This window comes from Bufo gargarizans, chromosome 8 (genome assembly GCF_014858855.1).
Source record: "Bufo gargarizans isolate SCDJY-AF-19 chromosome 8, ASM1485885v1, whole genome shotgun sequence".
Lineage (NCBI taxonomy): Eukaryota > Metazoa > Chordata > Amphibia > Anura > Bufonidae > Bufo > Bufo gargarizans.
Genome location: NC_058087.1, coordinates 11,080,958 through 11,104,656, shown reverse-complemented (window position 1 = coordinate 11,104,656; position 23,699 = coordinate 11,080,958). Strand labels below are relative to the sequence as shown.

General features: G+C 44.6%; 1 protein-coding gene across 1 annotated transcript in view; it reads right to left on the bottom strand.

Annotated features, from left to right (window-relative positions):
* The window catches only part of ABCB11 (ATP binding cassette subfamily B member 11), a 142,047-nt gene that overhangs the window by 43,845 nt on the left and 74,503 nt on the right, over positions 1–23,699 (bottom strand). Inside the window, 7 exon segments of the mRNA XM_044303160.1 lie at positions 10,097–10,172; positions 10,333–10,513; positions 13,890–14,060; positions 14,298–14,501; positions 16,458–16,583; positions 20,805–20,915; positions 22,725–22,838. Coding sequence (XP_044159095.1) covers positions 10,097–10,172; positions 10,333–10,513; positions 13,890–14,060; positions 14,298–14,501; positions 16,458–16,583; positions 20,805–20,915; positions 22,725–22,838 — 983 coding nt within the window.

Below are 23,699 nucleotides of genomic sequence, written 5' to 3'. Positions count from 1 at the left end.
GTGTCCGTCAAAGCACATTTTTTGTTCTGGGTTGAAATACAATTCCCAATTTAGCAATTTCATAATTTAGTGGTTTCTGCTATATCAGAGCTATTTGAAATCTATCCCTAAAAGGGTATATAATATTCAAGGTGCACATTGGGTCATTCAGAATAACTTCACACACACCCGCTACTGTGTATTTCTAAGTCTAATTCTGTCACTAAACCCATACCTGTCACCCAGCGCCTAAATACTAGGCCTCAAATTTATATCCTGCTAAATCTCTCGTTAACGCTGTCCTGTTGTGGCTGGGAAAGTTATTTAGTGTCCGTCAAAGCACATTTTTTGTTCTGGGTTGAAATACAATTCCCAATTTAGCAATTTCATAATTTAGTGGTTTCTGCTATATCAGAGCTATTTGAAATCTATCCCTAAAAGGGTATATAATATTCAAGGTGCACATTGGGTCATTCAGAATAACTTCACACACACACGCTTCTGTGCATTTCCAAGTCTAATTCTGTCACTAAATCCATACCGGTCACCCAGCGCCTAAATACTAGGCCTCAAATTTATATCCCGCTGAATTTGAATACAATACATTGTGCCAAATAATATATTTGTTGTTGTGGTGAACCATAACAATGAGAAAAACATCTAGTAAGGGACGCGGACGTGGACATGGTCGTGGTGGTGTTAGTGGACCCTCTGGTGCTGGGAGAGGACGTGGCCGTTCTGCCACATCCACACGTCCTAGTGTACCAACTACCTCAGGTCCCAGTAGCCGCCAGAATTTACAGCGATATATGGTGGGGCCCAATGCCGTTCTAAGGATGGTAAGGCCTGAGCAGGTACAGGCATTAGTCAATTGGGTGGCCGACAGTGGATCCAGCACGTTCACATTATCTCCCACCCAGTCTTCTGCAGAAAGCGCACAGATGGCGCCTGAAAACCAACCCCATCAGTCTGTCACATCACCCCCATGCATACCAGGGAAACTGTCTCAGCCTCAAGTTATGCAGCAGTCTCTTATGCTGTTTGAAGACTCCGCTGGCAGGGTTTCCCAAGGGCATCCACCTAGCCCTTCCCCAGCGGTGAAAGACATAGAATGCACTGACGCACAACCACTTATGTTTCCTGATGATGAGGACATGGGAATACCACCTCAGCATGTCTCTGATGATGACGAAACACAGGTGCCAACTGCTGCGTCTTTCTGCAGTGTGCAGACTGAACAGGAGGTCAGGGATCAAGACTGGGTGGAAGACGATGCAGGGGACGATGAGGTCCTAGACCCCACATGGAATGAAGGTCGTGCCACTGACTTTCACAGTTCGGAGGAAGAGGCAGTGGTGAGACCGAGCCAACAGCGTAGCAAAAGAGGGAGCAGTGGGCAAAAGCAGAACACCCGCCGCCAAGAGACTCCGCCTGCTACTGACCGCCGCCATCTGGGACCGAGCACCCCAAAGGCAGCTTCAAGGAGTTCCCTGGCATGGCACTTCTTCAAACAATGTGCTGACGACAAGACCCGAGTGGTTTGCACGCTGTGCCATCAGAGCCTGAAGCGAGGCATTAACGTTCTGAACCTGAGCACAACCTGCATGACCAGGCACCTGCATGCAAAGCATGAACTGCAGTGGAGTAAACACCTTAAAACCAAGGAAGTCACTCAGGCTCCCCCTGCTACCTCTTCTGCTGCTGCCGCCTCGGCCTATTCTGCTGCTGCCGCCTCGGCCTCTTCCTCCGCCTCTGGAGGAACGTTGGCACCTGCCGCCCAGCAAACAGGGGATGTACCACCAACACCACCACCACCACCTCCGTCACCAAGCGTCTCAACCATGTCACACGCCAGCGTTCAGCTCTCCATCTCACAAACATTTGATAGAAAGCGTAAATTCCCACCTAGCCACCCTCGATCCCTGGCCCTGAATGCCAGCATTTCTAAACTACTGGCCTATGAAATGCTGTCATTTAGGCTGGTGGACACAGACAGCTTCAAACAGCTCATGTCGCTTGCTGTCCCACAGTATGTTGTTCCCAGCCGGCACTACTTCTCCAAGAGAGCCGTGCCTTCCCTGCACAACCAAGTATCCGATAAAATCAAGTGTGCACTGCGCAACGCCATCTGTAGCAAGGTCCACCTAACCACAGATACGTGGACCAGTAAGCACGGCCAGGGACGCTATATCTCCCTAACTGCACACTGGGTAAATGTAGTGGCAGCTGGGCCCCAGGCGGAGAGCTGTTTGGCGCACGTCCTTCCGCCGCCAAGGATCGCAGGGCAACATTCTTTGCCTCCTGTTGCCACCTCCTCCTTCTCGGCTTCCTCCTCCTCTTCTTCCACCTGCTCATCCAGTCAGCCACACACCTTCACCACCAACTTCAGCACAGCCCGGGGTAAACGTCAGCAGGCCATTCTGAAACTCATATGTTTGGGGGACAGGCCCCACACCGCACAGGAGTTGTGGCGGGGTATTGAACAACAGACCGACGAGTGGTTGCTGCCGGTGAGCCTCAAGCCCGGCCTGGTGGTGTGTGATAATGGGCGAAATCTCGTTGCAGCTCTGGGACTAGCCAATTTGACGCACATCCCTTGCTTGGCGCATGTGCTGAATTTGGTGGTGCAGAAGTTCATTCACAACTACCCCGACATGTCAGAGCTGCTGCATAAAGTGCGGGCCGTCTGTTCGCGCTTCCGGCGTTCACATCCTGCTGCTGCTCGCCTGTCTGCGCTACAGCGTAACTTCGGCCTTCCCGCTCACCGCCTCATATGCGACGTGCCCACCAGGTGGAACTCCACCTTGCACATGCTGGACAGACTGTGCGAGCAGCAGCAGGCCATAGTGGAGTTTCAGCTGCAGCACGCACGGGTCAGTCGCACTACAGAACAGCACCACTTCACCACCAATGACTGGGCCTCCATGCGAGACCTGTGTGCCCTGTTGCGCTGTTTCGAGTACTCCACCAACATGGCCAGTGGCGATGACACCGTTATCAGCGTTACAATACCACTTCTATGTCTCCTTGAGAAAACACTTAGGGCGATGATGGAAGAGGAGGTGGCCCAGGAGGAGGAGGAGGAGGAGGAGGAAGAGGGGTCATTTTTAGCACTTTCAGGCCAGTCTCTTCGAAGTGACTCAGAGGGAGGTTTTTGGCAACAGCAGAGGCCAGGTACAAATGTGGCCAGCCAGGGCCCACTACTGGAGGACGAGGAGGACGAGGATGAGGAGGAGGTGGAGGAGGATGAGGATGAAGCATGGTCACAGCGGGGTGGCACCCAACGCAGCTCGGGTCCATCACTGGTGCGTGGCTGGGGGGAAAGGCAGGACGATGACGATACGCCTCCCACAGAGGACAGCTTGTCCTTACCCCTGGGCAGCCTGGCACACATGAGCGACTACATGCTGCAGTGCCTGCGCAACGACAGCAGAGTTGCCCACATTTTAACCTGTGCGGACTACTGGGTTGCCACCCTGCTGGATCCACGCTACAAAGACAATGTGCCCACCTTACTTCCTGCACTGGAGCGTGATAGGAAGATGCGCGAGTACAAGCGCACGTTGGTAGACGCGCTACTGAGAGCATTCCCAAATGTCACAGGGGAACAAGTGGAAGCCCAAGGCCAAGGCAGAGGAGGAGCAAGAGGTCGCCAAGGCAGCTGTGTCACGGCCAGCTCCTCTGAGGGCAGGGTTAGCATGGCAGAGATGTGGAAAACTTTTGTCAACACGCCACAGCTAACTGCACCACCACCTGATACGCAACGTGTTAGCAGGAGGCAACATTTCACTAACATGGTGGAACAGTACGTGTGCACACCCCTCCACGTACTGACTGATGGTTCGGCCCCATTCAACTTCTGGGTCTCTAAATTGTCCACGTGGCCAGAGCTAGCCTTTTATGCCTTGGAGGTGCTGGCCTGCCCGGCAGCCAGCGTTTTGTCTGAACGTGTATTCAGCACGGCAGGGGGCGTCATTACAGACAAACGCAGCCGCCTGTCTACAGCCAATGTGGACAAGCTGACGTTCATAAAAATGAACCAGGCATGGATCCCACAGGACCTGTCCGTCCCTTGTCCAGATTAGACATTAACTACCTCCCCATAACCATATATTATTGGACTCCAGGGCACTTCCTCATTCAATCCTATTTTTATTTTCATTTTACCATTATATTGCGAGGCTACCCAAAGTTGAATGAACCTCTCCTCTGCCTGTGTGCTAGGCCTAAATATATGCCAATGGACTGTTGCAGTGGTGGCTGACATGAAGCCTGATTCTCTGCTATGACATGCAGACTAATTCTCTGCTGACATGAAGCCAGATTGTCTGTTACGGGACCTCTCTCCTCTGCCTGGGTGCTGGGCCTAAATTTATGACAATGGACTGTTGCAGTGGTGGCTGACGTGAAGCCTCATTCTCTGCTATGACATGCAGACTGATTCTCTGCTGACATGAAGCCAGATCGTCTGTTACGGGACCTCTCTGCTCTGCCTGTGTGCTAGGCCTAAATATATGCCAATGGACTGTTGCAGTGGTGGGTGACGTGAAGCCTCATTCTCTGCTATGACATGCAGACTGATTCTCTGCTGACATGAAGCCAGATTGTCTGTTACGGGACCTTTCTGCTCTGCCTGTGTGCTAGGCCTAAATATATGCCAATGGACTGTTGCAGTGGTGGGTGACGTGAAGCCTCATTCTCTGCTATGACATGCAGACTGATTCTCTGCTGTCATGAAGCCAGATTGTCTGTTACGGGACCTCTCTGCTCTGCCTGTGTGCTAGGCCTAAATATATGCCAATGGACTGTTGCAGTGGTGGGTGACGTGAAGCCTCATTCTCTGCATTGACATGCAGACTGATTCTCTGCTGACATGAAGCCAGATTGTCTGTTACGGGACCTCTCTGCTCTGCCTGTGTGCTAGGCCTAAATATATGCCAATGGACTGTTGCAGTGGTGGGTGACGTGAAGCCTCATTCTCTGCTATGACATGCAGACTGATTCTCTGCTGTCATGAAGCCAGATTGTCTGTTACGGGACCTCTCTGCTCTGCCTGTGTGCTAGGCCTAAATATATGCCAATGGACTGTTGCAGTGGTGGGTGACGTGAAGCCTCATTCTCTGCTATGACATGCAGACTGATTCTCTGCTGACATGAAGCCAGATCGTCTGTTACGGGACCTCTCTGCTCTGCCTGTGTGCTAGGCCTAAATATATGCCAATGGACTGTTGCAGTGGTGGGTGACGTGAAGCCTCATTCTCTGCTATGACATGCAGACTGATTCTCTGCTGACATGAAGCCAGATTGTCTGTTACGGGACCTCTCTCCTCTGCCTGTGTGCTAGGCCTAAATATATGCCAATGGACTGTTGCAGTGGTGGCTGACGTGAAGCCTCATTCTCTGCTATGACATGCAGACTAATTCTCTGCTGACATGAAGCCAGATTGTCTGTTACGGGACCTCTCTCCTCTGCCTGGGTGCTGGGCCTAAATTTATGACAATGGACTGTTGCAGTGGTGGCTGACGTGAAGCCTGATTCTCTGCTATGACATGCAGACTGATTCTCTGCTGACATGAAGACAGATTCTCTGTTACGGGACCTCTCTCCTCTGCCTGTGTGTGTGCTGGGCCTAAATATATGCCAATGGACTGTTGCAGTGGTGGCTGACGTGAAGCCTCATTCTCTGCTATGACATGCAGACTGATTCTCTGCTGACATGAAGCCAGATTCTCTGTTACGGGACCTCTCTCCTCTGCCTGTGTGTGTGCTGGGCCTAAATATATGCCAATGGACTGTTGCAGTGGTGGCTGACGTGAAGCCTCATTCTCTGCTATGACATGCAGACTGATTCTCTGCTGACATGAAGCCAGATTCTCTGTTACGGGACCTCTCTCCTCTGCCTGTGTGTGTGCTGGGCCTAAATATATGCCAATGGACTGTTGCAGTGGTGGCTGACGTGAAGCCTCATTCTCTGCTATGACATGCAGACTAATTCTCTGCTGACATGAAGACAGATTCTCTGTTACGGGACCTCCCTCCTCTGCCTGGGTGCTGGGCCTAAATATATGCCAATGGACTGTTGCAGTGGTGGCTGACGTGAAGCCTCATTCTCTGCTATGACATGCAGACTAATTCTCTGCTGACATGAAGACAGATTCTCTGTTACGGGACCTCTCTCCTCTGCCTGGGTGCCGGGGCCTAAATATCTGAGAATGGACTGTTCCAGTGGTGGGTGACGGGAAGCCAGATTCTCTGCTATGGAACCTCTCTCCAATTGATTTTGGTTAATTTTTATTTATTTAATTTTTATTTTAATTCATTTCCCTATCCACATTTGTTTGCAGTGGATTTACCTACATGTTGCTGCCTTTTGCAGCCCTCTAGCTCTTTCCTGGGCTGTTTTACAGCCTTTTTAGTGCCGAAAAGTTCGGGTCCCCATTGACTTCAATGGGGTTCGGGTTCGGGACGAAGTTCGGATCGGGTTCGGATCCCGAACCCGAACATTTCCGGGATGTTCGGCCGAACTTCTCGAACCCGAACATCCAGGTGTTCGCTCAACTCTACTGATAGGACCTCTGTCACGTTCAGGTGTGGGAGGGAAACACAACACCGAACATATGAGGGAAAGGGGTGAGGCAATAAAGCCTGGAAACTAGGAAAAGGAGATGGACACCTCCTAGTAAAACCCTAATCAAAGTCCTGACTAAATACCAGTATGAACAGACCCCAGAGGTAGGTGAATTCATACACAGGAATACCTAATGTCCTAACTCACCCTATAGGACCCTGGTACTAATGTCAGGACTGAGATAAGCTTTTCCTCCAAAAGAAAGGACGAACAGGAGTCTCTGTCACAACCAGACAGCTGAGAAGCTCTGACAGAGGCCTTTCAGAACCTCCTCCTTGAGTTCTCTTTGTTGTGCTGTTCAGTTCCTCATCTCGTTAGCCTCTCTCAGCTGTCATGGAGTTGGACTGATTGCTTCCCTTTAAATTCCTCCCCATGGTGCATTACTGGGCGGCTTATAATGTCACGGACGGTGTACAGGAAACAAGACAAAGCAACATGCATATATGACTGAGTGGATCCAAAGCTAAGGAACCAAAAGGGAGACCCCTGCACAAGACCTGAGACTTTCCCTGGCTGCTCAGCCTATGCAAAGATCCGAAAGGTGGAAGGTTGCATATCCACCTACCTCGATTATATAACCCCTGAACACCCTACAATAGTGAGGGGACACGACCACCGGCTCCCTACACCAGACACGGAGGGAGTCAGGGTCACCTGGGATCCAGCAAACAGAAAATAACAGATAGATGTTCAGCACTTAACTTTGTAGCAGACTGGAAAACAAGATCAGCATGCACACACACTCCAGGAAGAAGTATAAGCCGCCCAGTAATGCACCATGGGGAGGAATTTAAAGGGAAGCAATCAGTCCAACTCCATGACAGCTGAGAGAGGCTAACGAGATGAGGAACTGAACAGCACAACAAAGAGAACTCAAGGAGGAGGTTCTGAAAGGCCTCTGTCAGAGCTTCTCAGCTGTCTGGTTGTGACAGTCTCCCTCAGGCCTTAATACAAATGACAGGGAAATGCCACACACAAAATAACCCAAACAAAATACAAAAGGGAAAGAAAACACTTAACTTCAAGTGGCTATGGCAGCACTAGGAACTCAGCTGAGATCCACACACCAGCTATCCACAACTCAAACTAAAGCTATAAACCGCATAGCATAGTGGGAGAACCAACTATAAATAGAGAAGGTTAAATGACCATAATAGCCACAGCTGGGGAAAGAAGGTGTGACAAGCACCAGAAACAACACAGACGTCATTTGATCCAAACAGAAAATATGTCAGATCAAACCGATCTCCTGCCACTTGTCACGAGAACGTCCGTGACAACAACCTCCTGCTGGACGTCAAAGCCCAGAATGAGCAGAAATTTTAATGGAAAAAAGTTGTACTGAATCTTTTCCCATCTGCTCTACAACATGCTGCCTGCAGATTAAAAGGGTTTTCCGAGACTAAAAAATTTCCTTCATAGGCCCTGAATATACTTACCCCGCTCCCTGCACAGCTCTTGGTCCCCGCACCGCCGATTTTGCTTCTCCCCGTGCGCGGATGAAAACATCTGGTGTTGGGGAGAGGCAGCCAATGGCAGGCGGGGACAGGGACGAACCTCCCTAGTGTCACCCGCAATGTATGCCTGTGAACTTTTTGAATTTGTCCTAATAAAAAATATTTTTTATTCTCCAAGTGCTGGATTTATCTCTTCTCCTTACATGGTTTACCAATACTCCTCACTGCATACTAATATACTGCAAGGCCGGGCACTGCATGTGGCTGACCTACGAGTAGGACGGACACGTCTTACATTGATTTGCCCTTTCTAGCTTATGGTAAACTACCATACATCAAATACATTCTTCTCATGTTAACCATGTTTATTTTTGTAATGACCTGATGAATTGTCTTTTCAGGCTGGCAGCTAAATGCTGAAAAGCCCATTCCATCTGATAAAATGTAAACATACTTTTTCACGCGTCTGTGATGACATTCTTGACAATATGGTCAGTGGTTCATCCGTAAAGATGCCCAGGATGTTTGGTCCATGTGTCATCCATATTCCAAGGACATTGCTAGACTGAAAATTCGTTTCCAAAGCATCTTCTACTGATGGTCAGTGATGGCATATAACCCCTAGACCAGTGGTGGCGAACCTATGGCACGGGTGCCAGAGGCGGCACTCAGAGCCCTCTTTGTGGGCACCCGCACCCTGGAAAAAGTCAGAGGTGTACCAATATGCCTTAGACTTTTACTGCCATTCACCAGCGCAGGGCGCACTATTATAGCTACTACATATTAACAGGGTTATCCCCATTTTCACCAAGGCAGCCCCCCTGACTTGAGCATCAGAGTAGTTAATGCTCCGATGCTCTCCTTTGCCCTGCGCTCAATCGCACAGGGAAAAGGCATTTTGTGGAGTTCCAGTGATGTACCGGGCTCTCCATAGGGCTGCCAGGTGGAGGCTTTCGCCCAGCAGTGAGCCCGGTGATGTCACCGGCACTGATGGGCTGGCTTTAGCGCTGCCCTAGCCTGTAAAATGTTTAGGGCAGCGCTAAAGCCCGCCCATCAGAGCCGGTGATGTCACCGAATACACTGCTGGGTGGAAGCCTCCACCTGGCAGTGTGTTATTGTAAATAAAAGAGCCCTTGCCCTGCGCAGGGCAAGGGAGAGCATCGGAGCATGAACTGCTCCGATGCTCAAGTCAGGGGGGCTGCCTTGGTGAAATTATGGGTATGTGTGGGTTCAGCCCTGAACCCGGCAAACCCCTTTAAATTGCCGTGTTGGCACTTTGCGATAAATAAGGGGGTTTTGGGCTGCGGTTTAGGCTCTCAGTCTCTAAAAGGTTCGCCACCACTGCCCTAGACTATAACGTGTGTGAGGGATTCATAATCACGGACAAAATAGGGCATGCTTCTGTGGTGTCACAGCTTCTACCAATACAATGGACATTGTAACATAGCCTCTAGTGACAATAGATAATCACTTTGGTTTAGTTCACATTACAGCAGAAGCCATTTGTATGGTATGATGGATAATCATAAGGAAAAATGCAATATAACCAGTCTAACATGCAATTATGAAGAAATATTGCATCTAAAAATATAACAAAAAGTTTCACAACTTTATTTATTATTTGTTTTTAAATTCTTAATTGTTTCAAGAGTTCTGCTTGCTGTCAGCTGATTCAAAACATTTTTATTTACATTCAGAAGGGTGGAAACCTGTTCTGAAGCGGTGAGTTTCTTATGATGGATAACTGAGGCGATATCTACCTCTGGAGCCAGGACAGAAAAGTGACTTGTCCTTCTGTTTATGCTGTAGTTCACATAGAATTTCTTAAACTGATACAATCTAACAAGTCCTCAGCTACGGCAGTAAGTCATGTTTTTAGTTCCTGGATCTAAACAACATAAACAAGAATGGTTCAATCTACCAAGAGTGAGCAGAGGTCTTGAAAATGATGGAAAATGAAAACCAGTGTGATGTTTCATTATAAAATGATTGTACTTTATCTACATAGCACTAAAAAATCAAATAACAGACCTGAAACTTGACTGGTAGCTTCCTCTGCTGAATGTGCGTGTCCTTTCCACAACAGGGATTTCATCTGCAACTTTTTCTTTGATAAAAAATAAAATTAAATATCAAAATTCTGCTAAAAACAAAACATAATTTACAACAAAGCATCAGTGCAGCAACATACTGGGCCCATGCAATTCTTAGCAACCATTCAGACTCTACTTACTAACAACCCGTTGTATGTATTATTTAGCACATACCTGTTGAAGTATTCTGGTTTTGTAAGGTGACTAAAGTAAAGTAAACTCCTTTAATTTTCAGCAGTTCTTCATGTGTCCCCTTCTCTACTGCTCTTCCACCATTAAATCCCACAATTATATCGGCATTCTGGACCGTGGAGAGACGATGAGCTATTGAAATGGTTGTCCTTCCGCTACCTACCTATAAAAGCAAGCGCAATGTACGGTATATGCAATTTATTTTAAGCACTTATAAAGCGCTGACATACTCCACAGCACTTTACAGACATTAGCATCAAGCTGTCCCCATTGGAGCTTACAATCTAAGGTCCCTATCAGTATGTCTTGGGAGGAAACTGGAGAACCTGGAGGAAACCCACGCAAACACGGGGAGAACATACAAACTCCTTGCAGTTGTTGTCCTTGGTTAGATTTGAAACCAGGACCCCAGCGCTACAAGGCACCAGTGCTAACCACTGAGCCACCATGCCATATATGTATTGGTACCATAGCAAAATGCACAGAGGGATGAGCACATAGCTCCTCAGTTCCAGCACTGGGAAGGTATCAAAGAGAACATGGCGTTTCCAATGGAATGTTCTTGACAAACATTGTATACTGCAATCAGCAACTTTGACAAAGTAGATATAAAAGGAGTTGGCCCATCTAGCACTTTGGTGGCATATTGCTAGGATTTGACACCCTGGGGGGACCCGCACCTATCTCTAAAACAGAGCCCCCAAGGAGAAGGAGAATACTGAATTCACAGTCAAAATACTACATGTTCTATTAGCACCTATGCCACTGGAAAAGTTACATATTTACATAGTTAATATGGTTGAAAAAAGACAGCCATCAAGTTCAACCAAGGGATAGGTGGGGACGTGAATCCCAGAAGGAAGCATTAATGTCATTTACTTTCAAGAATTCATCTAAACCCTTTTTAAAACCGTCCACTGTTCCTGCTGTGACCACGTCCTGAGGAAGTCTATTCCACAGATTCACAGTTCTTTCAGTAAAGAAGCTTTGACGCTTCCGGAGACTGAACTTTTTCTTCTCCAGTCGGAGGCAGTGCCCCCTTGTCTTTTGAGGGCATTTTACATTTTACAGTTTTTCACCGTATTTTTTGTATGGCCCATTTATATATTTGTATCGGTTAATCATGTCCCCCCTTAGACATCTCTTCTCAAGACTAGATTAATTAAATTATTTTAATCTTTCTTCATAACTAAGCCCCTCCATGCCCCTTATCAGTTTAGTCGCTCTCCTCTGTACTTTTTCCAGCTGCTGAGCGTGCTTTCTATGGACTGGTGTCCAGAACTGAACTGCATATTCCACCAACGCTTTGTAAACTGGTAGTTAAAACTTCACTTTTATTTATTTATTATCATAAAATATTATAGAGGTGGTGAACATAAATATTAAAAGACTCAGTAGGGTTGCAGATAATTGATGACTATATGAAGACACCGCTATCTTTATCTAGCTTCAACAATATGGTGTGGTAACACTCCACTTGCTGAAGCGTCGATGGCTGTGCGCCGCCACCGGTGCTGCTACTGCAACTAAGCTGATACTATCTTTAGTCTATTATTTCTTTATGCATTCTATACATTCTTTCTTTAAGGTACTTTCACACTAGCGGTTTTTGTTTTCCGGTATTGAGTTCTGTCCTAGGAGCTCAATACCGAAAAAAATGATCAGTTTTATCCTAATGCATTCTGAATGGAGAGCATTCCGTTCAGGATGCATCAGTTCAGTCCCTTTTACGTTTTTTGGATGGAGAAAATACCGCAGCGTGCTGCAGTTTTATCTCTGGCCAAAAATACTGAACACTTGCCGGAATGTTGAAAATGTTGAAATGTTCTGGAAAAACTGATCCGGCTTTTTGGTCTGTGCATGCGCAGACCTTTAAAAATGCAAAGAAAAATTATACCGGATCCGTCTTTCCAGATGACACTGTCTGACTAATGCCATCAGTTTGCGTCCGGATTGCCGGATCCGGCAGGCAGTTCCGGCGACGGAACTGCCTGCCGGAATCCTCTGCCACAAGTGTGAAAGTACCCTTACATAGTTCCTCTCTGTATTACCAGCTGTGTTAAAAGACAACGTGCTCAAATTCTGCCCCTGGCATGTTTCGCCGGTAACCCGGCGTCTTCGGGGGGTTGGGCAGAATTTATGCCTTCAGTAGATTATTGAGCAGCTCCTGTTCACTTTGGGCCAATCCCACTATTATTGGTGGGTTTAGACTACATTATTTTAAAGGGTATGGTCAGTTATAGATGAGCATATTATTATGGCTTATCTCCAAAGCATGGCATAAGAAGGAGAACATATATCATAAACTTGTTGCCTTGGCTGCATCTGTACCTGTGTTATCTACGATACATCATATGGTCACCATTCAATAGTCATTATATATAATACTGCAAACACATGTAATGGTAATTTTTGTTCTCAATCTCGAACTAATCTTTCCAACAATATTGTGCTAAGTAACAATGCTATCAAGTCATTACCTGCAGAGATGGAGATAATGGATATACAAGATAAGATAAGAGTTCCTACTGATTCCCACTATCAGTTCTATCTCTAATCTGCAAGATAACATCATAAAAGTTACGGTATATTTCATAGCCACTGGGGTTTTTCTCAATTCGGTGTCATTGTCACTATCATGTAATGTTAACCACATGGGCCGAAGATGACCTTGGAATTAGTTAGTTCTCGTGGTGCCTGAGAGTAGAAATAATCTGCCACACATCATGTTGGATATTACTGATTTACAGCCCACTCATTTCTGCTGGATTAGAATCAATGGATGTCTACATCATTACACAGTCATTCTCTAATTTATGGAAACTAAATGGAATCAGGAACTTTGTCACTGTGACTATATTCAGGGTATTTCAATAGTTTTCTGGTTTTCTCAGCTGCTTCAAGGAGCATTCCATACTATGTAAAAAAATCACACTTAATGATGTTCCTATAGTACTTCTTGTCATGAAATTGTATTATTATCATGAACGTTGTTTGTGGTGCCATGCCCCTTTTTCTCACTCAGAGAGCAGTCCCTTTGAAATCTAATGTCAGACTAAGACATTTCCATGCAGCAGTGAGCCTTCAATAAAGACAGTCAAAGTGACTGCTATAGAGCCCTTGGTAGAAGGAGGCCTGTAATAGTGTTTGGAAGAAGCCACCACTAGGGGGAGCTTACAGCGTCAACATGTTTTACAGATTCCATTGAGGTCAATTACAGGTGTATAAATCCTTATGCACTGAGCTTCCCCCAAGTGGTGGCTTCAGGAAGACACAATTATATAAAGGGAAGTGAAGATTTGTAACTCCAGAGTTCAAACCCCAAAAAGGTTGTATTTTAAAAAATTTGGACAGGCATGAAATTAAATATGAAAGGCCAATCTAAGTTTTGCTATGGAGCCCTTATGATTTATGTGTGCACTCCTGTCTCCACTGGAATACAGTTCCTCCTTCATCTTATCAGTCTTTGCTAAATGATGACATTTTGAGGCATGTATCCATGACTATTCAGATGAAGTATAACCTTTGGATGAACCAACCTTATTCAGTGCTTCTTGTACTATAGATTCACTCTCGTTATCCAGAGCAGATGTGGCCATATCAAGGAGGAGGATTCTGGGGTTTCTGACAAGGGCTCTTGCAATTGCAATTCTCTGCTTCTGTCCTCCACTCATCTGCCCTCCACCTTCTCCAACCATGGTGTCAAACTTCTACAAAAGAAGAAATACCCAACAAAATACTGAAATGTGATTTCAAACTTTTACGTAAACCATTTTTACATAACATTCTAACCAAATTGCCGTTCTCTTGAGATAAGCAGTTCGATAATGGAATCACTCCTCAAAAATAACCAAGGGGTTTAATCTCTTTCACAATTGAATTAGGTAACGCCTTGTCCTGCAAAATTACTGTGGCATTTAAAGAAAATCCTCTTTGCCTCATTTTACCTCTGGTAAATCCATGATGAAGTTGTAGGCATTAGCTTCCTTTGCTGCTCTGATAATGTCATCCATAGTGACCTCGTCTCTGGCATATCGAATATTTTCAGCAATGGTTGTAGCAAATAATACTGGTTCCTGCTCAACTATTCCAATCAAGGAGCGCAGCCACTGAATATTAAGTGTGCGGATGTCATGTCCATCTAAGGTGACCTGGGAGTGAAGATGGAAAACCTTGAACAAATTTCCACTTAAGACAAAATTTACTCAACATACCTATCCATATGTACTTAACTCCCACTTACTGTATTTCTCCATCCTAGACATCTAACATCCCTTTCTATGACTATGCACCTAGATATTCTGCAACTGTAAATGTCCAGTGCACAGAAAATCCTAATGGATATGGCGAACATACCATGGAGATAGCCCAAGGAGCTGCAATTGTCTTGGCTCCGGAGGAGCGGAGCTGAGGATGGTAGTGGTAGTGGCTCTGGCTGTGATAATCATTCACAGTGGCAATTCTCACAATGATGCTCCCTAGGTCCAGGGCAGTGATAGGAGGGCACACAATTTCTTTGGTCGGGACACACCCTGCTGTTGAGGCTTCTGCCTGATGGTAGATGGGGTGCTCTTGGTGTTGTAGGTTTTGTATGGGTGCAAGGCAGGAGATGTAGGTGTGTGGTCAGCAAATGGTGCTGGAGTCAGTAACCAGGCCAATTGTAGAAGGTAAATATCTCTCTTTACTAAAGTGCAGACTTGGGGTTGTAGTACATGCAACAGTATCAAAACAGTATTCCAAGTGCAAATATTTCCAGGTAGCAATGTATAGATATAAGCCAGAATAGGGATTGCAGTACCCCTTACTTCTATCTCTTCAAAGTCTCTCTCTGCAGAATCTAAAGCTGGCAATGCTATTCTTGCAATGGTGACTGTAATCCCCAGCTGAGGGGTACAGGATTAAGAGAGTGGGCCAGACCATGTCCAAGAGTGAAAAGTGTCTTAGCAATGTCCCTCTCGCTGCAGTAAAGCTTCTATCAGCCGTAAACAGCAAATACCTTACTGGCTGACTCCAGTGCTCAGCCAAGCAGATTCTGGGCCTTCTAGTGCTTTCCTTTCTCTATTCCTGGAGTACTGTGAAGTAAATGACTTTCTTTCAGTACTTCTCTCAGAGATGGTGCCTAGAGGAGTGAGCATATATAGCTCCTTCTCAATTTCTCACCTAACGCACAACTGAGCTAGGGGCGAACCTAAGTCCAACAACTAACTTCCTACAGAGGCAGAGGCAGGCTTATTAACCCTGATTGAGCCTTACAGAGATATGTTGGTACATTACAAAGCATTAAAAAATTACATAATGTTATGCAACAAAAACAATTTGTACCCTATTCTGGTGTTCTGCACAACTATGAGGTCTAGATGGAAGTAAAATAGAGCACTTCAAGTTAGTTCTTTGCCTCTTTCTATGGGATGTGTTAAACAATACCCCTCAAAGCAATATTAGCAAACAAGCAAGGAAGAAATTGAGTATTATGTGTCCTTTCTCTCAAGTGGTTGAGGGTGGCAAAAAGCACCAAATGTGCTGGGATCATGGGATTTGATTATATGAACCAGCATGCATGTGTTATGGATGAGAGAGGGGAGAAAGACATTGCCCGTCACCTCAAGCAGACAGCTTATCTCCCTGGGAGCAAAAGTGGAAGCTAAGTCGTCAGGGTAGAGCCTGTAGGGGGAGATTCGGAAGGCTCCTACAAACATTAGATGGTCGGCCCACCTTTATTAGAAGTGTAATGGCAACTCCCAGTTGTCAATTTATTCATAAATATTTAAGAAGAAAAGCAGAAGAACGGCACAATGCAGAATCGTAAGAAAAGATGCTCCAGAATTATTTCATGATTACCACGGGTATCTTCCAGACATGTCAGAAGTGGAGAGAGGTCCTCTTGAACTGTTCTTATTACATTTTACAAATAATGTGCTAAATGCCGAAGAGGTCAGCTTTGTGGGCTCCAGGTTGTGTGTGCGCCCTGAACAATAAACCCTTGCCAGTACTTTTCCAGCAGAACTGATAATGTTCTCACAGTGAGTGACCCCACTAAACACCACCCTGAACCCAGACTCCAAGTAGAGACATTTGTGAATAGTAAACCTCATTCTGTATACAGTTACCTTTCCATCTGTAGGGTCATAAAACCTTTGGATGAGTTGCACTGCTGTACTTTTTCCAGAACCACTAGGTCCAACAAAAGCTGTGGTCTCACCAGGCTTAATGCTAATATTGATTTCACTCAAAATCTGTGGATTTGAAAGCAACAACATTGTATGATACAAGCCTCCCAGTCAGACTAATTGCAATGGATAAACGGTAAATTGAACGTTTTAATTTTGCCTGTCTACGTCAATCATGTACCATTGACCCTAATGATATTACATGGGTTTTCCCTGGTCCTGAAAACCCTCTTTAATTACACATAACTCACCTGTAGAAGAAAGCTTGCAATATTCCTTCCTATCATCCCAAATTTATGTGGCTCGGCTACTCAGGCAACCAGTCACTCTTCTGAAAATTCTGTTTCTGTCAGCGTCACAACTCTTCCCAGGTTTCCGGCCTGGCCTATGGACAGGACGTCACTTCCACGATGGATGGGGCCAGAACTAGTCCTCTACATGGATGAGGTGGCTTCAAGAATTTACTGCGCATGCACCAGGGAGAGGGATAGATTTGGCCCCGTCCACAGTGGAACTCATGTTGTGTCCATAGTCTAGGTTGGAAACCTAGTAAAGGACATGATTCTAGCAGAAGCTGGATTTTCAAGAGGAGGAGCGCCTTGTGACTGGGTTTCCAAGAAGACGATCTCTGCAACTTTGGGGTAGATATATAACAAATTTTCTTCTACAGACAAGTTATGTGTAATACAGGTGGGGTTGCAGGACCCAATGAGTCCCAGAAAACCCCTATAACTCAAAATAATCACTAAATCAACTGCCTCTTAAGGTGGCCCTACACATTAGACAGAAGTTGGTTAATGGTTAAACAATAGTTGAACGAACAATCATCTGGTGAACGTTCATTTCACAGACATGGTCAGACACAATTTTGACCATATTGGCTGTTACAGTTCTTCAAACGGCCTGTATATGATCAATAAAACTGGGCGATGGATGAAAGATCTTTCTGGGAACGTTTTTTCAAAGAAAGATCTTTTAGTCTCAAAAGTGAAGGATCTTTCGTCCGACTATAGGACAAAATATTAAGCACAGCTGACTTCTTTTCAGATGATTATGGTCTATTATCTGTCAGCTAAAACGATTGTTCATGTTAAATTTCAATGGATGAGGTTCATTTTGGATAAATCGTCCGTTTCTATCAACTTTGATGCGAGGTGAGACTATTGCCTCAGGCAGCACCAGGTAGGGGCAGGAGGGGGGCAGTGGAAGGGGAATTATCTGTTTCTGCAGTATAGCATTTTTTTGGGTACTTTCGGGTGGTTTCACACGTTCTTTTGGAAATACGTTGCAGCTTTCGTGACAATCTTTATTGCAGCCTTTTTAATCAAAGCTAGACATTTATTCAAAAGGAATAAGAAATAGAAAGGAAGGTCTTATACTTTTGCCTTGCTCGTGGATTCAGTCTTGACTTTGACTCAAAAAACTGCATTGAATACTGCAATGGCATTTTTCCAGAAACAATGGCAAGCATGTACTATTGCGGCTGTGGCTGAATGCATAATAACTGGCATATTTTATGCATAATTTAGGGTTAATTGCATCGTGTCTGCTTATTTTTCCACATTCTTCTTCTGTCCCTAATGCAGGTTGAAGTCTAAATTTTGTACCTTGGACAGTCACTAAGGTCACTCTCGAAAAAATGCTTGCTACATCACTATCAGTATTATATTGAAATGTAAGAGGAAATATAAGAAAAGTAAAAAAATAAATATGCTAACTTTTTTACAAAAACAAACATCTAGGCACCATCAGCCATCAATACTATAAAACACTACCTGCATCTGATAATGATCAAATATAGCCATGACAAAGACAAATTAAAATAGTTAAAAACATACTAGAAACAAGCTGTGATAAGAAGCCTCGCAGCACTAGGGATCTGTGTTCAAATCCAACCACGACATTTTTTGAGCATTCAATTTAATGAAAACAACGAATAAACTATAACAGGCTGTTTTTCAGCTGATCAAAAGTTTAGGACCACACCTCCCCAAAAAAACTAAACCCCCCCAAAACAGAAATCCAACTTCCAAACATGAACTCACTAATGAGTAGCTCCGCCGTTATTGTTTATCACTTCCAAAATTCATTTCGGCATGCTTGATGCAAGCGTTTCCATGAGGTGAGTGGAAACATTTCTCCAAGTGGTGAAGACGGCCGCACGAAGGCCATCTACTGTTTGGAACTGTTGTCCAGTTTTGCAAACTTCCCTTGCCATCCATCCCCAAAGGTTCTCAGTTGGATTTAGATCAGGAGAACACGCAGGATGGGCCAAAAGAGTGATGTTATTCTCCTGGAAGAAGTCCCTTGTCCTGCGGGCATTGTGTACTGTAGCGTTGTCCTGTTGAAAAACCCAGTCGTTACCACACAGACGAGGGCCCTCAGTCATGAGGATTGCTCTCTGCAACATCTGGACATAGCCAGCGGCCGTTTGACGCCCCTGCACTTCCTGAAGCTCCATTGTTCCACTGAAGGAAAAAGCACCCCAGACCATTATGGCGCCCCCTCCACTGTGGCGCGTAGAAAACATCTCAGGTGGGATCTGCTTGTCCTGTCAGTAACATTGGAAACCATCAGGACCATCAAGGTTAAATTTTTTCTCATCAGAGAATAAAACTTTCTTCCACCTTTGAATGTCCAATGTTTGGTGCTCTCTTGCAAAGTCCAAATGAGCAGTTCTGTGGCGTTCAAGGAGACGAGGTCTTTGAAGACGTTTTTTGTTTTTGAAGCCCTTCAGTCTCAGATGCCGTCTGATGGTTATGGGGCTGCAGTCAGCACCAGTAAGGGCCTTAATTTGGGTCGAGGATCGTCCAGTGTCTTGACGGACAGCCAATTGGATCCTCTGGCTCAGTGCTGATGAAATTTTTTGGGGTCTTCCACTTGACTTTTTTGTTCCATAACCCTCAGGATCATTTAAGAAAGTCCAAATGACTGTCTTACTGCGTCCCACCTCAGCAGCGATGGCGCGCTGTGAGAGACCCTGCTTATGCAGTTCAACAATCCGACCACGTTCAAAAAGGGAGAGATTCTTTGCCTTTGCCATCACAACGTGTGACTACCTGACAGAAAATGACAATGAATCCACATCTTTGCACAGATTTGGCCTTTTAAAGGCATGTGGTCCTAAACTTTTGATCAGCTGAAAAACAGCCTGTTTCAGTTTAATCGTTATTTTCAATTAATTACTCAAAAAATGTTTTGTCTCACTCTCATTTCTTCTTGTTGCATGTTGAAGCTCTACTTGGAACCTTGTTAAGATCCAACAATGTAAAATATGTTTTTTTTTTTTTCATTTTTCAAGTAGTCTTAAACTTTTGATCAGGACTGTACCAGCATAGCACCATTTTCTTCACACAACGGGCAAGAATACAACATGTTCTATCTTTTTTGCAACCCGACAAAACGAACTTAGGGATGTGGACAGCACATGGTGTGCTGTCTGCATTTTTTTGGCCCCATTAAAATGAGTTGTTCCGCATCTAATCCGCAAAAATGACGATCAGATGCAGAACAGAAAAAAGGTCGAGTGCATGGGGCCTAAAGTTCATACTTTCTCTCTGTTTTTGTTTGTATTTCTTCCAAGTACTTCAATTTTCTCTCTTACTTCAAAGCCATACTGACGAATAGAATGGCTTTCCATGAAATTAGCCCTAGTGTTTCTGTGTATGTGATAATATAAAGTTTTACATTGTGACCCCCACTGGGATCATGGGCTGGTGGGAGTGATGATATTGTCTGTAGAACACTAACATTTTTGTAATCTGTTTTCATTACCTGATTCTTATTTTCTGAAATGGTGGGGCGGCCATCTTTCCTGAGCTGCTGCCCACAACACTTAGAAATATGCAGAGGAACCTGTAGACTGGAGATCTTTAACCTCTGCGGTAGAGTTTTATAGATATGCTCTATGATCTGTGCAGAGGTCATTGCGTAGGGAAGGGGGTAGCTGTGACCATCACCAATTTTGAATGGTAGATCTTGTGTTCTCTATACAGAGATGTTACCATTTTAATCCTGCCTGCGATGATAATGAGATGACTACTGGAAAAAAGTACTCTCTACAGAAAAGGAATTGTGGGCCTAATATTAGGCTAGTGTGAAAACTTCAGGAATTTAGGATTTTTTATTTTTTAACATAGATAATGACATGATAAGTTAAAAATAACCACCAACGACTCTTTAAAAATGTTCAACATAAAAACTAGACAATAAGTCATTTTCTAATGACACATTTCCTTTAATACTGTGATGTTAAAATGATCCATAGTAATAGCTAACAATCCATACCTTCACTTCGGGTCTTGATGGATACTGGAAGTTCACATCGTGGAACTCAATAACACCCTTCACTTGATCTAATTTGTGACCTTCGTTGGACATACAGTCAATTACTGGAGTCTAATGAAATGCAGAATTGCCATTATTTATCACCTCTTATTACAGTTTACAGATATTGCTGTTAATAAATGAATGTATAAAGCTAAAGAATGCAAATAGAATGGATTGTCCAATGTTTGAATACATTCTTAAGCAATCGGGACATACAGTATTGGGGGGAATTTATCATTGTAGCTCTGTTTGAGGCCATTTTTTAGACTGCAGTTGCTTTGTGCACCTGCAGCAAATTTACCAAGATGGCACTCGGTCTCAGTTTTATTAAATTTGGTGCAAGTGTGATGTGGTTTCACCACTGTCAGTTAAAGTACTCCAGGGTTTGTCTGGTGTGGAGATGCGACTATTGAGCAACTTTTTAAAAAGTCAGACATCATAAATGAGACTTAGTCTGTAATTCCAACCAACTTTTCCCTCTTCTTTTGCAAGTGGCAAAGCTCATCAAAAGGCCCAAAATGTCACCAAAAGTGGCAAAAAAATTGACAAAAAGTTACACCCGACGTCACTCGCGATATGTTTACACAACAAAGCTGGCGTAGCAGATTTGATAGTTATCCCTCATAGTACAAAATGTCAGGCAAAAATGATTGCTGTAATTATAGAGCAAAAAAGAAGTCTGAATAATTGTAATAATACAGACAAAATAAAAAAGATTAGGGGGGTCATTTATAATGCTGAAATACACCTCAAGCGCAGATTGCGGCGCAAGTTAGTTGCGCCGCAATCTGTGACTTTTTCCCACTCACGCCAGGTCTAAATAAATGGGCATGGTGTGAGGAGTTAAGGTGGTGTGCCGGCAGCCCCGTCTCATTAAACCTCCTTTATGCCTGTTTTAGGCGTAGAAAATGTTCTAAATGTAAGACAGCAAGGAAGGTGCCTTACATTTAGAAGTGGCAGAGGATGCCCTTCTACATAACTCTGGCGGATCCACCTCCAGGTATAGGGCTTTATTAAGATCGGCGTCTAAAACGCCCATCTTAATAAATTACCCCCGAAATTCACACAAAAACATGTTCAGTTAGTTTTTTTTTTGAAATATTTTAATGCAGCACTGAATGTTGAGTAGATTTTTCAAAGCTTTCTTTTATGGTTTTCAAAGTGTCTAAGATAAAAAAAAAAAGTTTCCTTTCTGTGTATACAGCTTCTATGCATACCTATGGATCTCTGCGGTTACAGATTACATAAAAATCCAGCGTGTAGTCTAATCCTGAAGTGATGTGTTACTCCCTTCTCTTTTCCCTAGTCAAGAAGAAGGATGCAGAAGGGGCACACAACTTCTAGATCAGACTGCACAGTTTTGATTGTAGCCTGCGACCAAGGAGATATATAGGTCTCAAAAGGGGCTGGATACAGTCCTTAATTGGATTTTTATGATCAAGATTGTTTGCAAGGTTGCTTAATTTTAAAGATGCACTTGAGAGATACAAACCAAAAGGATATAAATGTGTACATATACTTTTAAAGGGGCTGTGCCACATTTAAAATGTATCCCTTGGGGGATAAAAGTTTGATAGGTTGTGTCCCTCACTGATCCCAAGAATGGAGGTCCAGTTCTGACTCCATTCATTCTCTATGGGACAGCTGAAGATTGCTGAGTCCTATACTATCTCTGGCAGTCCCATAGAGATTGAATGGAGTAGCAGCGAACATGCTTGGCTTGATGCTCCATTCAGACCGGGTAGTAGGACCCCTGCCCTTGAGCTCTGTGGAACTCCCAGTGATCGAATCCCCATGGATCCTGTGTATAGGAGATTACTTTCAGACTTGGTACATCCTCTTTAACCTTCACTAAGGTTTTTCTCCTTTAAGACATACCTTTTCTATTGTCTCATAAATTATTGTTGCAGCTGCTCTTCCAGAGGCAAAAGCTTCCAAGCATGGAGAGGCCTGGCCCAGATTCATGGCAGCTACCAAAACACCAAAGAATACCTAAAAGATTAGATGAATATGTTAGTTCATAGAATACAGTGACATATTCTTAATATGACAAAAACTGTTGTGTAATTGTTTATACACTTTTTCATCCAATCAGAGGCTGGTGCAGGCGGCACGATGACGTCATCGCGCTACCTGAGCCGGCCAGCGTACAGCGCGGGACACAGTCTCGAAGAGGCTTGCATCGCATCGCTAAAAGTGGCATGGAGGCGAGTATATGTGTTTATTTTTTTCATTTACACTATGCTGTTGCCCAGTATGGGGAAGAGGGGAGAGAAGCACTAAGGGGGCATCTACTGGGGGCCTATATATTGGCATTATTTACTGGCACACATTATGGGTGGAACTATGGGGATGGGGGTTAGAGAACTATGGGGGCATATACTGGGGCCCTATATATTGGTATTATATACTGGCCCACATTATGGGGGCACTATGGAATAGTGAATCAATAGGTTAGGTTGAGAATTTGGCGTGGCGGGGCCAGGAACATTCTTTGCATAGGGGCCCTCTGCTGTCTGTGTCCACATGTGGAGAACATGACTCCCGTCTTCAGAGGAACTGAATTGTTACCAAATAAATGGCTGGGTAATTGGCCCGGGGGAGGACATGGCAGAGGAAAGTAGCATGAGTCCCTTGTGTCCTGAGCGACTGGAGCACCATAACAGAGTCCTTTTTTATCTTAGTTACATGGTCTCCTCTCTTCTATATGCTGTATACCAGATATATTTTATGCCATCACCACCTATTATCCTGCCCTTGTTTTGAAGACCACACCATGCCACCAGATGTAAAATGCTATTTTTGAAGACATATGTAAATGACATGGTGTCCTTGCTCACTTGATACCATTGT